Source organism: Erithacus rubecula (assembly GCF_903797595.1).
Source record: "Erithacus rubecula genome assembly, chromosome: 1".
NCBI classification, from domain to species: Eukaryota; Metazoa; Chordata; class Aves; order Passeriformes; family Muscicapidae; genus Erithacus; species Erithacus rubecula.
In genome coordinates, this window is record NC_136658.1 from 35,162 (window position 1) to 48,328 (window position 13,167).

General features: G+C 46.3%; 1 protein-coding gene across 1 annotated transcript in view; it reads right to left on the reverse strand.

Moving 5' to 3' along the window:
• Positions 1–1,512: 1,512 nt before the first annotated feature.
• URB1 (URB1 ribosome biogenesis homolog) overlaps positions 1,513–13,167 on the reverse strand; it is a 39,536-nt gene continuing 27,881 nt past the window's right edge. The window contains exons 27-39 of the mRNA XM_079321237.1: positions 12,747–12,857; positions 12,594–12,657; positions 11,644–11,815; positions 11,020–11,122; positions 8,095–8,255; positions 7,609–7,720; positions 7,213–7,319; positions 6,594–6,737; positions 5,861–5,970; positions 5,086–5,262; positions 4,517–4,758; positions 2,915–3,514; positions 1,513–2,327 (exon numbers count right to left, since the gene is read on the reverse strand). Of these exons, the coding sequence (XP_079177363.1) occupies positions 2,116–2,327; positions 2,915–3,514; positions 4,517–4,758; positions 5,086–5,262; positions 5,861–5,970; positions 6,594–6,737; positions 7,213–7,319; positions 7,609–7,720; positions 8,095–8,255; positions 11,020–11,122; positions 11,644–11,815; positions 12,594–12,657; positions 12,747–12,857 (2,315 nt within the window). The 3' untranslated portion in view covers positions 1,513–2,115. The remainder of the gene's footprint in view (positions 2,328–2,914; positions 3,515–4,516; positions 4,759–5,085; positions 5,263–5,860; positions 5,971–6,593; positions 6,738–7,212; positions 7,320–7,608; positions 7,721–8,094; positions 8,256–11,019; positions 11,123–11,643; positions 11,816–12,593; positions 12,658–12,746; positions 12,858–13,167) is intronic.

Genomic DNA, 13,167 nt, shown 5'->3' on the forward strand with positions numbered 1-13,167 from the left:
TATGTATGATACACTATAATATATATTATTTATATTATATCCTACATATATACTTCTATTTGTTTATCTTTTATATTTAAATATATTTATACATACATATATTTAGAGATGCATATATATTTTTAGTTTTGCTTGTATATATTGTATATTTATATTTTTTTATGTTAATTATATTTATATTATTTATTAAAACCTCTGCCTCTAACCAAGTAAAACCAATAAAACATTTATTGTAAACAGTATTTAGGTATTTTTTATATTTATATTTTCCTGTCTTCTCCACCCAGCCCTCCCTGTGAGTGTCCTGCACCCTCGGGTCCCTCTGGGAGAGGGCACTGGCACGACCCCCCCATTCCCCACTCAGTTGCTCCTTCGCCCAGCGTGGCTCCCTCTGCCAGGACCTTGGGGTGCCCCGAATGACATCGGAGCCCCCGAGTCTCCCCCCAAAGAAGGCACAGAATGGCTCCAGCTGCCCCGGGCAGGAGCACGGGGCTTTATTCGAACCCTTCCCCCGGTCCATCCCCCCAAAAAGGGACTGTGCTCACACAAGGAAGGGGGTACAGCCCCCAGAAGGGCTGAAGTTCCTCCTCAGCCCCGCAGATGCAGGCGAGGAGAGGCAGAAAAAGGGAGTGACAGCAGAGAGGACACAGCAAGAAAATTAAGATCAAGGCGCAGGATGAAATGGAAAAAAATAAAAAAAACAAAAACCAAAAACACCTGGGATGGAGAATGGGCCGTACACAGAAAGGGATTAAAAAGAACAGGGACAACAAATGGGACACGCCCATGAGAACCAACAGCACAGGGAGCTCCACAAAGGCACAGAGAATAAAATAGAAACACGAGTGAGGCACGGAGAACAACGCAGGAAGAGACACAGTGCCAAACACACAGGACTGAGGGATACAGAGACAAAGAGGGAAACAAGAACACACAGAGGAAACTACCACAGCACGTGGGGGGTGGCAGGCAAACACGGCCAAGGAGCAGCACAGGGATGGAGACAGAGGCACGGCCAGCAGGACAGAGGCTCCCCAAGAGAGGGGACAGTCAGGGAGGAGCACTGGCCAGCAGTCAGACTGGGCAGGGCTCCTTTAGCACAGGAATATTTACAGGTAGAAGCAATTCCCTCCTTTGCATCTCCTTTTCATTTAACCCCCCCACAACTCAATTCCTATCACAAGGAATGTGCAGTCCTGCCTTTTCCCTGCACAGTGTTTGTACAGAGGATCTGGGCCCAGCAGGCACCCGTGAGTCATTGAATAAATCCAGGTTTATATTTCAAAGGTTCTCCTTCTGGCACTGCATGTTTGGAGATCTGGGCTGGCATGTTCGACTCCCCTCATGGCCACAGCCAAGAACAATTGATCAGATTTTGCAGAGAATTCCCATTAAAACTGAGGTACAATCATTGAGCAGAAAATCCTTTGGGGTTTAGCTCCATCTCTCACCTGTTCCAAGTGGAGGGAAGATGGCCTTTTGTCACACATCACAGCAGCAGTGACGGATCAGGGCTTTTTTCTTTTTTTTTTTAAATAAAAGGGGAATAAAAATAAACCAGATCTGATATAAATGTCTCCAAAACCTATTAAAGCTTTTTAAACCCAAGGAGGTCACCATGATTCCCGAGTTCAATCTTCCATTAATACTGCTTTTGCTATCATGAAATCAATCAGGTTCTTTTAAGAAATAGTAAATCATCATAACTAAAGCTCTGGCTCCTCGTTATTTGCACTTACAGCCCCTTGTAGAAAGCTCTGCAGCCTTTTTTCCCGTACTACACTGGAGAGAGGATGGACATTAACGACACACATATGCACAAACAGTCTTTCTGGTTTTTCAAGAAGTTAAAAATGCCTGTAATAAAAATGATATAAAGTAATATTGTGTCTCAGACCGTTCAAGAAAAGGGAAATTGAAGCTTTAATGTCCCACTGAAAGATGCTGAATAATATCTCCCCCATGAGTTTCCACACAGTAATAAGTTTTTTTTTCACCAAACAAAAGTAAGATTTTTTTTTTGACCAAACAAGTTAGGTCTGTATGAGAACAGCTCAGGAGGCTTTCAGGGCTCACAGTGAGGATGGCAAAGCACAGAATGTTAACGATGAAGTGTCAGTGTCCTGAATTATTGCTCTGATGCAGCCAAATCTTTTTGCAAAGAGACACAATAGTTTCTTCTGCTTGTTTCCGAGTTCCCAAGCCATCCTGCAATTCATCACCTGCACTAGTGCAGACCAACCTGGCGTGGGTCAGTAACATATCCGGCTCCTGAGCTCCAAGCCACACGTCCCCGATGTAAACAGAAGTCAGGAACACAGAAACAGCTGTAGGAGAAGATGAGAGAAAAATCAGAAGAGCTATTCTTCTACTTCCACACAGAAATACCAAGCCAAGGCTGTTTACCTCCAGGAATACATTTTAAAATAGTTCCCTAACTCTTTTCCTGGGTGGAAAATGTGCAGTACCTTTGCCCATGCAAAGCCAATGATCCTGCCCACAAGAAGGAAAAAAACAGATTCCTATTACATAAAACAGCTTGAAATCTGACCTGTCAGATGCTGCCATGGACCAGCAATGGGGATCAGCATCCAGGCCCATGGGGACTTGTTTTTTGCAGACTATTTTCCCTCTTGGAATTACATTTCTTTCATACCTTTCTTTTCATTATAGTCCTTGAAAGGGAAGTTTCTTAAAGGGAGTGTGAGTGCAGTGTCAGAAAAACTCCCAGTATCAGCATGCTCTGTGCCGCCCCACCCCTGTGCCCATCCCACCAAAGACAGCTTTGTTTTGGGAAGCCATGAGCCTGGGTGGGCAGGGGAAAACTGGTTTACTGGATTAAAAAAGCTGTGGAATTTCCTAGTTCCTCCCACTGCTGCCTCATAACTCGAGTGCTAAGAACAAGACAAGTCACCTCTCCTGTCCTCATCCTCTTCTGTTGTTGCTGATAGGCAAAGGGATTTCACCAGCTCGTGGAAGGTGCTGGACGGGCCCTGCTCCTCCATGAGCTGGAGCATGATGGAAGCCAGCACACCGAGCTCCCTGGAGAGCCCAGCTGAGGAGCTGCTGGCCTGGCAGAGCCGGCTGTAGAGCTTGAAGAGGTTGTTCCTCAGTGTCTCGTCCCCAAGCATCTCCCGCGCGGCCGCCAGCTGCGGCAGGACACGGTTCCGCAGCCACCTCAGCACTGGGGACACGTCCTGCTCCCTGAGGAGGCTCTGCCCAGCCAGGGACCTCACCAGCCACTTAGTAACAACGTGAATGGATGCACAGGTGACAGCCACTGCCTCGCCCCCACCTTCACTGGCCCTCAGGGTCTCCGCTCCCCCTGTGCGGGGCGCTGCTGGAGAAACAGGGTCCCAATGGGCAAGGATGGAATTCAGATGTTCTCTGCACTTCTCCAGCTCGGATGCTTCCATGTCTACAGTAGCGTCATCTTCTTCAACCTCATTCTTTTTCCCAGTGTGACGATGCACACGAGATGAGGCCTGAGGTTTGCTCTTGTTGTTAACATTTTCTGTAAGAAGAAAACCAGCAAAATAACCATCAGATACTCCAAAGGATTTTCCTGGTACAAAACTGTGCAAGTAAGGTGCTCTCCTGTGCTGACCCCATTGTTACAATGGCAAGTACCAGCTGCCTTTAGCAGCCTCATGGAGCCTGCGCCGTTCCAAGGGGCTCTGGGAGCTCCCAGAGACTGCGGGCTGGAATCTTGTTCCAAACTGGATCACCCAGCCTGGAGACGAGAGAAGCTCCTGAAGCCTGGAGCAACACAACCCATACATACAATAAGTTACAGGCATCACTCCTTCATGTCTTCCTGAGGAGTTTGAAAGGGTGAGAGAAACCTTTGAAAAGCTAAAGCTTTTACAGCATCCCTTAAATACAGGACACTTTCTCAACTGATACAAAGCAAAGGTACAGAAGCTTTAATGTGCACCAAAAGCAGTTGCTCCTGCAGGAAACCAGGGTTGTCCCAAGACCTCCCACTCCCAAGTTCCTTGTGCTTTTTGTTCAGTGAACAAGATAAGTTACGCAAGTCCTGATATATTTTTCCTTTCTTCAAAACTGATGACAACAAGAAAAGTAAACTATTTAATTTTCTACTGTTTCATTTATTTATTGGTTTCACTTCCACGTCACTCTAAAACCCCCACCCACATCCAGAATAATTCAAACCTTTGGGCTCAAAGCCTCCAGGCACTGCTTTTTCTTTTAAGGTGTCATTAAACAATACTATTTTGCAAAGCCTGATTGGAGATTTGCAACTAAGTTTCATTTTAAAATGAACCTTTCCCTTTTTAAATTGCGCTTCTCAAAAGCTTACAAGTTGTGTTCAGGTTAGAAATCACAGCAAGGAAGATCTGAAAGATTGCTATTTCTTTGCCTCCTCCCTCCAGCTACACCAGTCTGACAGAAGGTATTACTACTATTTCCAGAGAAGTGTGCGTCACTCCTCCTGTTGGGCTGTAACAGCTGCAACAAAATAATGCCTTTCTTGAAGTATTTTAGCACTTACTGGGCAATTCTGTATTTTGGCACTTCTGGGCCAGGGCCTGCAGCTCCTCCTGCAGCTGCAGGTCTTTGCTGACAAGGCTCCACTTGTGCAGCAGCAGCAGCAGGTCCCTGCTGGACAGGACGCTGTCGTTGGCCGTGAAACGCCTCATCTCCCTAAAAGCCTCCACAACAACAGCACGGTATTCCAGCACAGAGCTGAAGGTGCTGAAGAACTCTGTCAGCTTGGCCACATCTACATTAGTCCTGCCAAAAGAAAACACAAGAGCCATGGACTTTCCTGCATACTAATTAATAAGTGCAATTTTTAATCCTTACTGTCAGAATGGCTAGGAATTAAGGACTTGAAAGCAACTGTGCATCACATTTTTATTTATTCCCCCATGTATTCAAACACCTATACCTTCCTGTCAAAGAAATCTCATCCAAATTCACTGTTCAACAGAAACCAAAGGCAAAAAAAGCCATTCATCTACCAGAGACAAAGAAATCCTCCCAGCCTCAATAAAGTTCCTCATTAAAGTGGATGAAATGCAAAGCGACTGAAACAACAAAAAACAAAACAAGACTTACCCAATATGTTTGATCAACGCGACCAAAACATACAGAAATTCATTTACAAGCTGAATGGGAAGAAGTTTCCTCTTCTCCTGGGATTGATTCTTGTTTTCTCTCTTGTCTCCTAAATTTGTTAGCCACAGTGTATGGAGTAAGGAAATAATTTTATTTATCACCTTGTTTTCCAGAAACCTGAAAAATAAACCAAAACAAGCAAACAAGCAAGTAAACAGAAAAGGAAAGAAAACCGCATTTGGAAGGCAGATCCTCAGCAGCAGCTGGTCCGTCACGTACAGGGGATCATCTTCTAGTGCACTTTGGGTGCACTTGCCTGAATCTGTCAGGGCACTCCAGGCAGAAGAGATATTTTTTTTTGTGTATGTGCATATACGTGAGGGGAGGAGAAATGTTCTAGACAGCTCAAATCCATTCCTGTGCCACTTCCTATGCAGGAGGTCCTGTGACAGGATGTGAACTGAGGGTGCTTAAGATTTAGAAGTAAAGACACCAATACAAGGTGCCATTTTCTTTCTTGGTTTTTCAAGGAAGTGTTTCCCAAAACAACGAGCCCCCCCACCCCCACCACCATCATCCCTCCTACTACAACCTGAAAGCCTCAGTCCTGTTTTACAAACTGCAAGGGACACCTCAGAGATCAGCAAGTTCTGCCAGTACACCCCTTGGTGCCCCTGTGTCCCTGTCTGCCACCCTTGTTTTCAAACTCAGTCACAATTATTCTACTGTGGACAATACAACTGTTCCCATTTCTCCTGTATACTTCTCTGTTCACCTTTTCTCTAAGCTGTGCAGGAGCCACGTGAGGAGGCTATGATCCTGGATCAGCTCATAGGCTGCTCTGGTGACACGGGCAGCACTTTGCAATATCTCCAGAATACGACTCTGAAACAGAAAATGTAACTTGTTCTTTTACAGTCAAGATCTAGTGATCTAACTCAGAATTAGCAGTTTCACTGCTATCTGATCAACTTCCAAGTGAAATGAACACCACATGTTCTCAGCAACTCCAGGGAAGGAGAGACGTGCTCCCTTGAAAGCTTCATGCCACAGCTGCTACTCTTACAGGAACTCCCCAGGTAGGAAGACAATTTTATCTTCCTGTCACAGGTTTTGACAGCTGGAATGCTAAGGGTGGATGCTCCCAAACCTGAGAGCTCCTGGCGCACGAGTTTCCCTCCTGCCGAAGCAGGAGGTAACAAATGTGCTGGCTGGGGAACAGAGACCCCAGAAAAAGAAAAGGCTCTGACCGTAGGAGCAGAACCTCAGCACCTGCATGAGGCTCCATGATGGCAGGAACCTGTTCCAGTTTCAGGGGATAAGGACGGGACTGGTTTAGACACAAGCAATTATTTCCCCCTCCACACATACACAAAGTCAACGAGAAAAAGATTTTCTAGAGGGCAAAGGCAGAGTCAGCTGCTCCTTTCTGTTTTGTACTTGAGATCTCAAAGCCATGCAAACTTCTGTGGTTTGGGGTTTTTGGTGCTTTCTTTTTAAACTCTTACCTGGGAGCCCCCATCACATAAAGGACTGTTGAAAAAGGAAAGAATGATTTGGAAAATCCTCTGGTAGTCATAAAGCTCATAGCAATGCTTGTCACGCAGCCCCTCCCCAAGAAATCTGAGGATCCACTCTCGCTCTGTTTTGTACTGGAAGCCACAAAGAAAAATACCACCATCAGACATTTCGACATTTCCAAGCAATACCTGCTCCTAAGAGCACAAAAAACTGGTTCCCTGTGAGAGTCAGCTCAGGGCTTATCAAAGCTGGACTTCTCCATTTCCTGTCCTATCAAATTCAATCACTAACATCCATCAGGAACAGTCAGCCTGCAGCCCAAATATGCAGTGCAAATGGAATTTTAGAAGTTGCTCCTCCTGAAATACCTCATTTGAACTCAAAGATACTAATCTAAACTCAAAGATGAATGTAGCCTAGCTGGGGCAGAATATTCTGACTACTGTGCTCACAGAGCATACACAGCAGAACTCACCGGGTGTTAATATTAAGAAGACAAAAAAAAAGATGCCGCCACCTTTGGAGGAATGAGATTTCATTGCATTCTTATGGCTCTTTTCTATACATTTCTGAAGAACAAATGGATACCTAAACTGGGACTCTTACCTCAAAATCAAAACTGTAGAAAAGCTGGAAAAAATCCGGTACCTTCCTCAAGTCCAAATACTGGTGTGACAGAAGGAATCTGTTTAACTTTATGTACATGTGCTCCTCTGTGAAGAGAAAAAGCTGGCACCGTGAAAGAGGACAATGTTCCCAATCCACAAGCACAGACAGCAATAAATAGAAGCTGCACTGCACCGAGTTCCCAGCTGGGAGAACAGCCCAGGAACTGCAGAAGGCCTTTGCTCTGAGGCTCATTACATTGCTGGCCATCCCTCCCCTTCTCTTCCCCAGAATGAAAAGCTCAGAGTGCATGAGCACAGAGCAGCTGAGGAGATCAACATTGCCCAGGGCTCCGTTTTCCACCCCAGCAGTGGCACGCGCAGGAAATTCCTGTACCTGGCTTCAGCATCTGCTGTGCCACACGAGCAATGTAGAGGGTCAGGGAGAAGGTGAACCTGAGGTTTGGCTGCCTGATTCCATTCTGCACAGCATCCAAGAGATACAGCAACTGCAAGAGTCCAGGGAGAGAAGCCTGAGCCACAGCCCAAATGAACACAACAGGAGCATGAACGCATCAATCAGCTTCTGGGACATTTCACAGGCCATACAGGTCAAATATCAATTCCATCAGCATTTCCATTCCTACAAAATTCCCAAGAATTTCTACAACACATTTCCCACTTTCTCTGTCCAAAGATTGCACCAGGAGGAAACATGAAGCAGCAGAGGAGAAACAAGGGGAGAGAGCGATGACAAAAAGCTTCTTTTAGCTGTCTCACCACACACACACAGGTGGATGAGCAAGGCAACATCTCTCCTACACAGGTCCGTGACCTATAAGGTCCCACCTCCTGCCAAAGTGGCCACGGAGCTGAGCCTTACCTGGCTCTTCTCTCGAAAGCGAGCCCCTTCCAGATGGGAGCGGAAGGAAGCCAGGACAAAATACGCAGCCGCTCTCATGTTGGGGTCATAGCTGCTCAGGGCAGCCACTGTGAGACCCAGGGCATGGACTTCCACAAACTTGTGACATGCCACCACACACTCTGTGAGGGGACAGGAGAAAAGAAACAGAAAGCACCGGCGTGTGTTAGCACTGCCATGCCCCAGTGTACGCAACAGCACCGTCATCATCCTTAACATTTCTGGGCACGAGCACCCATTTCTGGCTCTATCCCCACAAACTACGACCTCAGTGCACCAAGGCTCCTCCAGCTGGCAAAGGGCTTCAGCAATTCACTCTGAACAGAAATTATTTACCTGGGCTTGTTTTTATTTCTTTATGCAGTATTTATGTGAGACAGAGATGATCCTGCTCGCTAGGCCATGCAAAGCTAGGGGTAAATTCTGTAGACATGGATGCTGAGTACAAAGAACAACAAGAGGGAGAATTCATCTCTCCAGAGCATTTCTGGGTGCCTGAAACACCAGCACTAAATAGCTTCTGTAACAGAAAGGAGCCCATAAATAGCCCATAAACCACGGCAGTTGCCCCTGTGCAGGCACAAGTGACTCTGCTGCTAAAGCCTGTTCTGAGCCAAGTACTCAGCTGCACCCCTGAACCCTTCTGGGTAAAATGAAATCCAGCAATGACCAGAAATCAGCCCAACAGAAAACAGGAAACACACCCTTCAATCTAGCATTTATCTTCCACAGCATTTTGCCATCAGGATTTGGAGTTTCTCCTTAAAGGGTGTGTGTTCTGTGTGTTTTGAAGGGTTGCTGCCATTTCTACCCACCCATGGCTAAAAATGACTTGGCGTGAACCTTCCATCCGACCTGCAGGAATGGAGCACATATATACCACCTTAGTGGTATTTAACAGCTACAAATGCACTATGAATTTAGCAAGAAGATTCCTGTTATTTTCTTGCCACTCACACTGAAGGTCAAGAGGAAGTTTCTAGACACAAGTATTCCTATTTAAGAAGGGGCTGCAACCTTACTGCCAAGTACCTACATTTGGTCCAATGACTTCCTCCCCTAACACTGCCTAGACTAGTGTGTGTGCATGTGTATATATGTGTGTATATATATAATATCATGTTTTTTAAAAATTACAGATTATTTCTGTCCCTGCACCAGCTATTTCTCTCATCTTTTTCTCAACTACTTGAACCAGTAAAACTTTCACACCTGGCAGTTTCTTATTGCCAGCTCTGCTGGTTATGGGCCAGGTAAAGCAGGGTCTCCTCCTCTCCATCAACCACTGCCATTTGTCCCAGAGCCACCACTCTGCTGTCCTTCAGGCAGCAGCTCTGGGGAACTGCTGATGTGCACTAACCATTCACACTGTGGAGTGGTGCCACAGGATGAAATCCAAGGCTCTTGCTTCAGCAGTCCATAGGAAGATTTATTTGGAAAATTTTCCTTAACTGAAAGCATGTAGTGGTAATATTTTCCATCCTGCTGACCCTGGAGAGTGTGTTCAACAACTAACATAAAGTAACAAGCTCTTATTAGAAAAGCATCCTAATTTAATTCTATGTCTGACATACAGCTTGTTTAAATTACCTTGAGAACCAGGATGGAAAAGCTTTCCACAAAATGTTTATCAGAGCTAAAGGCAGATCTGCCCAACCCCAGACTTACTTTTTTCCTCAGTGAGCACTCAACACTGTGCAAGAAGTCCACGTTTATGTATTCTGAGGGCACTGTGCACCCAGGACAAAGAGCAAATAAATAAAGAACTGGGAATTCCAAGAGCAGCTGACATGGTTTACAAGCACCATGGGACTGGGATTCATAAATCACTTGGGCCCTTTAAAAATGCCCCTCTTAGGACACAGATTCTCAGTCTGTGTGGAGAAGCTAAGAGGGCTATTTTCTCCTCTCCAGGTTCAGATTCAGGACAGCCACTGCCTTTACAGCTCCACAAGAACATCATGTACAGCAATTCCCTCAAGCTCGGCGCGTCCCACAGCAGCAGCCAGCGCCTGGCTGCAGTGCTGCTGGGGCTGCCACAGACACCCATCCCTCCCTCCTCGGGGCAATGCCCTTTTTCCAGCTATCAACACTAGGTTCCAAAGATTGACCAGATGCCCATGCTCTTTGCCCCTGTGCACCTCAAATGCCCAGCATCACCTGGATGGTCTAAGAACCCTCCAACTGCAAAATGCCAAACACTTCTGGTACTTTTTCTCCTTAGAGGACTTAAAGACTGCTCTTTTCCTGCTGCCAGGACTACACAGAACAGTTCAAACTATAACTAAGGACAGGCTAAGCACACCCAAACAGGGGCTATACTTGCAGAGGTCTGTCTGGGTGAACAAAGGAGTGTGTGATTGCACTGACACCAACAGCCTGCCAACTGCTTCTAACATTACTGCTGTGGAAAGCCAAATCCAGCTGTAACTACACCATGCTCAACTATAACTAACAGAGAGAGAGAGAGACTGAGAGAGAGCTGGTTAGGAAATCCCTTCGGCTTCTTATCTTCCTTTGACCTCTGAGGGCTCTCTCCACAGAAAGTGTGTCTGTGGAGCACAACAGGAATATGCAAAGTGCATGTGCAAAGCCCAGTCGTGTCAGACAAGAAACTTGTTGACCGTTTACAGCACCAACACACTGGCCTTATGCCCATCTGTCTGGTGGAAAATGAGTTGGCTGAAGATATAACCACAGCCTGTGACAAGCCCCATCTCCAGTCAGGTCACTCACAGCCCTCACAGTAGCTTGTTTCTTCCCTCTAAAGTCAGGCACAAATTCTTTGCAGTACTAGCTCTTGGATCAGGGATAGCAGAGCTCCAGGTGCAGCTTCTGCAGCAGAGCAACCTGACACTACATACCAAAGAAAAACGCTCATTTTACCTGGTCTCATCAGTTCACTGAAGAGCTGAAGTAGAAAACAAGGATCATAGAAGTCATCAAGGCTCTTGACTGTTCCATCTTTATATAGTGACTCTTGTATCCCCTGAAACCAGATCCAAACCAGTATTTGTAAGGAACAGCACCAATTTCAAGCTTGGTTTCAAACTTCCACAACCACCTCATCCCACTACAACCCACTTGATACCACACCTTGTAAAATACGATGCAACACGGGGTGATACAAGCCTGTGTTTAAACCCAGCTTTCACCATGAGACTACATCCACAACTATTTCCCCTGACCAGCACCAAAAGCTACATAAGCATGGCCAGCAAACTGTAAGGAAGGCTGGAGCGCCCATTGCCAGTGGATGCTTGGGCTGCCCAATCCTGGTCTCACATACGTGACAACCTCTGCAACGCACAGTTATCCCTGCTGACAAGACGTGGCCCGTATTTTGCAGTGAATTTTGAAGGGTGCTCCTAGAACTAATTCCAGTCCTCCTATGAATTGAAACTACTCTCCCAATGGAAATAAACCGCATGAATGCAAGAAATGAATGGCTCAAGGCTCTTTCTGTATATCCAAGGAAGGGTAACCATATACAGGCTGAAGCAAAAGCACCTGTGATGGCAGCAGCCGGCGATGCTGAGGGAACGACAGAACCGTCTTCATCATCCTCTCTCGATCCAGCAGACACAGAATCTCCTCCATGCTTGGCTGCTGCCACAGGGACTTCCCCAGACTCCTGCAAGTCTTGTGATGCTCCACAGCAGCTGGACCCCACAGCAGGATCCTTAAACATTATTAAAGGTAACTGCATTAAGCAACAGAGCCAAAAGCAACTACAGAGGAGATCAATTAGTATTGAAATTTTGTCTTCATTTGTTGTTATTACCTTGTGGGACTTGAAATTAGAACTTGTTTCCCTGGCAACACCTTTTCCATCCATCCCAACACTTTTCAAATTTAGTCTGAGGGTCTCTCATTCACTCTGCCCTCCCCCGTCCATCCAAGTCAGAACATACCCACCTAGAGGCACCGATGGAATTAAGCTTTCAGTGCGGGTAAAAATGACAGCAGCTGCATGAAGGGACAGGGATCCAGACCTGCCTCAGCCAGTGCTAGTGCTCTTGCACTGCTTCTGGCCCTTCTGCTGCTACCTCCAGGACAGACAAGCACACGTGAGGAAGGCAGACAAAACCACAGCTGTTGGCAGCAGACTTTCCTGTTGACTGCTTGGGCACAGGAAAGGGAAAAGTCAACTAGTGACTTATGTTTCAGCCTGCCATCTGTGAGGAGACCCCTACAGTGAGTCCTAATTATGGAGAGTGAGTGACTCCAGAAATGAAACATTCCCTCATCTAACCCACAGACACACAGAAGTCTGGGCAACTAAGAGAATTACACTAAAATTAGGAAATAAGTAATAAAAACGTTTACAAATGCAACATTCACCTTTAGGTTTGATCTCATTCACCGTCTCCTTCATCTAAAAATGATACCCTGGAAAAATACCCATTGTGAGACTCTCTCTGTGTAGTTTGCCCAACAAAGTAAGGTGCTCGGCTCACCTGGAGTTTATAAGACTTTGATTATTCTTCTCGTACAACTGAAGCAACAGCAGTATCTTCTGATCTAGAAGCCAAGATTGAACCCAAAGTTAGTTACCGGTGGAGACAAGAACAAGATGTAGAAGGAAGTGCCTTTGCCAGGCTGACACTCACCCACGGTGCTCAGCGTGGCCCCGTAGGCTCCCAGCAGCACTGGGAGGTGACTGCTCCCACAGAGAGAGGGGCTGAGCTGCACAGCTGTCAGCAGAATGTCCACCAGCGCCTCTGGAAGAAGCACAGCTTGAGCCCTGCAGCTCTCAGGCACACAAAGCACAAATAAAGACCCCCCAGACCCACTCCACACAGATGCACGCACAGCACTGGGCATTTTGCATCAGGACCTATCTCTGGAGATACCACAGTCCATTTCCCCAGTACACATAAGGGTGATTATGATGCACTGAATTCAAGGGAACATCTTAAAACAGTACTCCCAAGCTGAATACACAAGCCACTTGGCCAGGTGAGGTCCCCAGTGTGGAACATACCACCCTGCAGAAGCTTTCCCTGCGTCACACGGCTCATGAGCCACAGG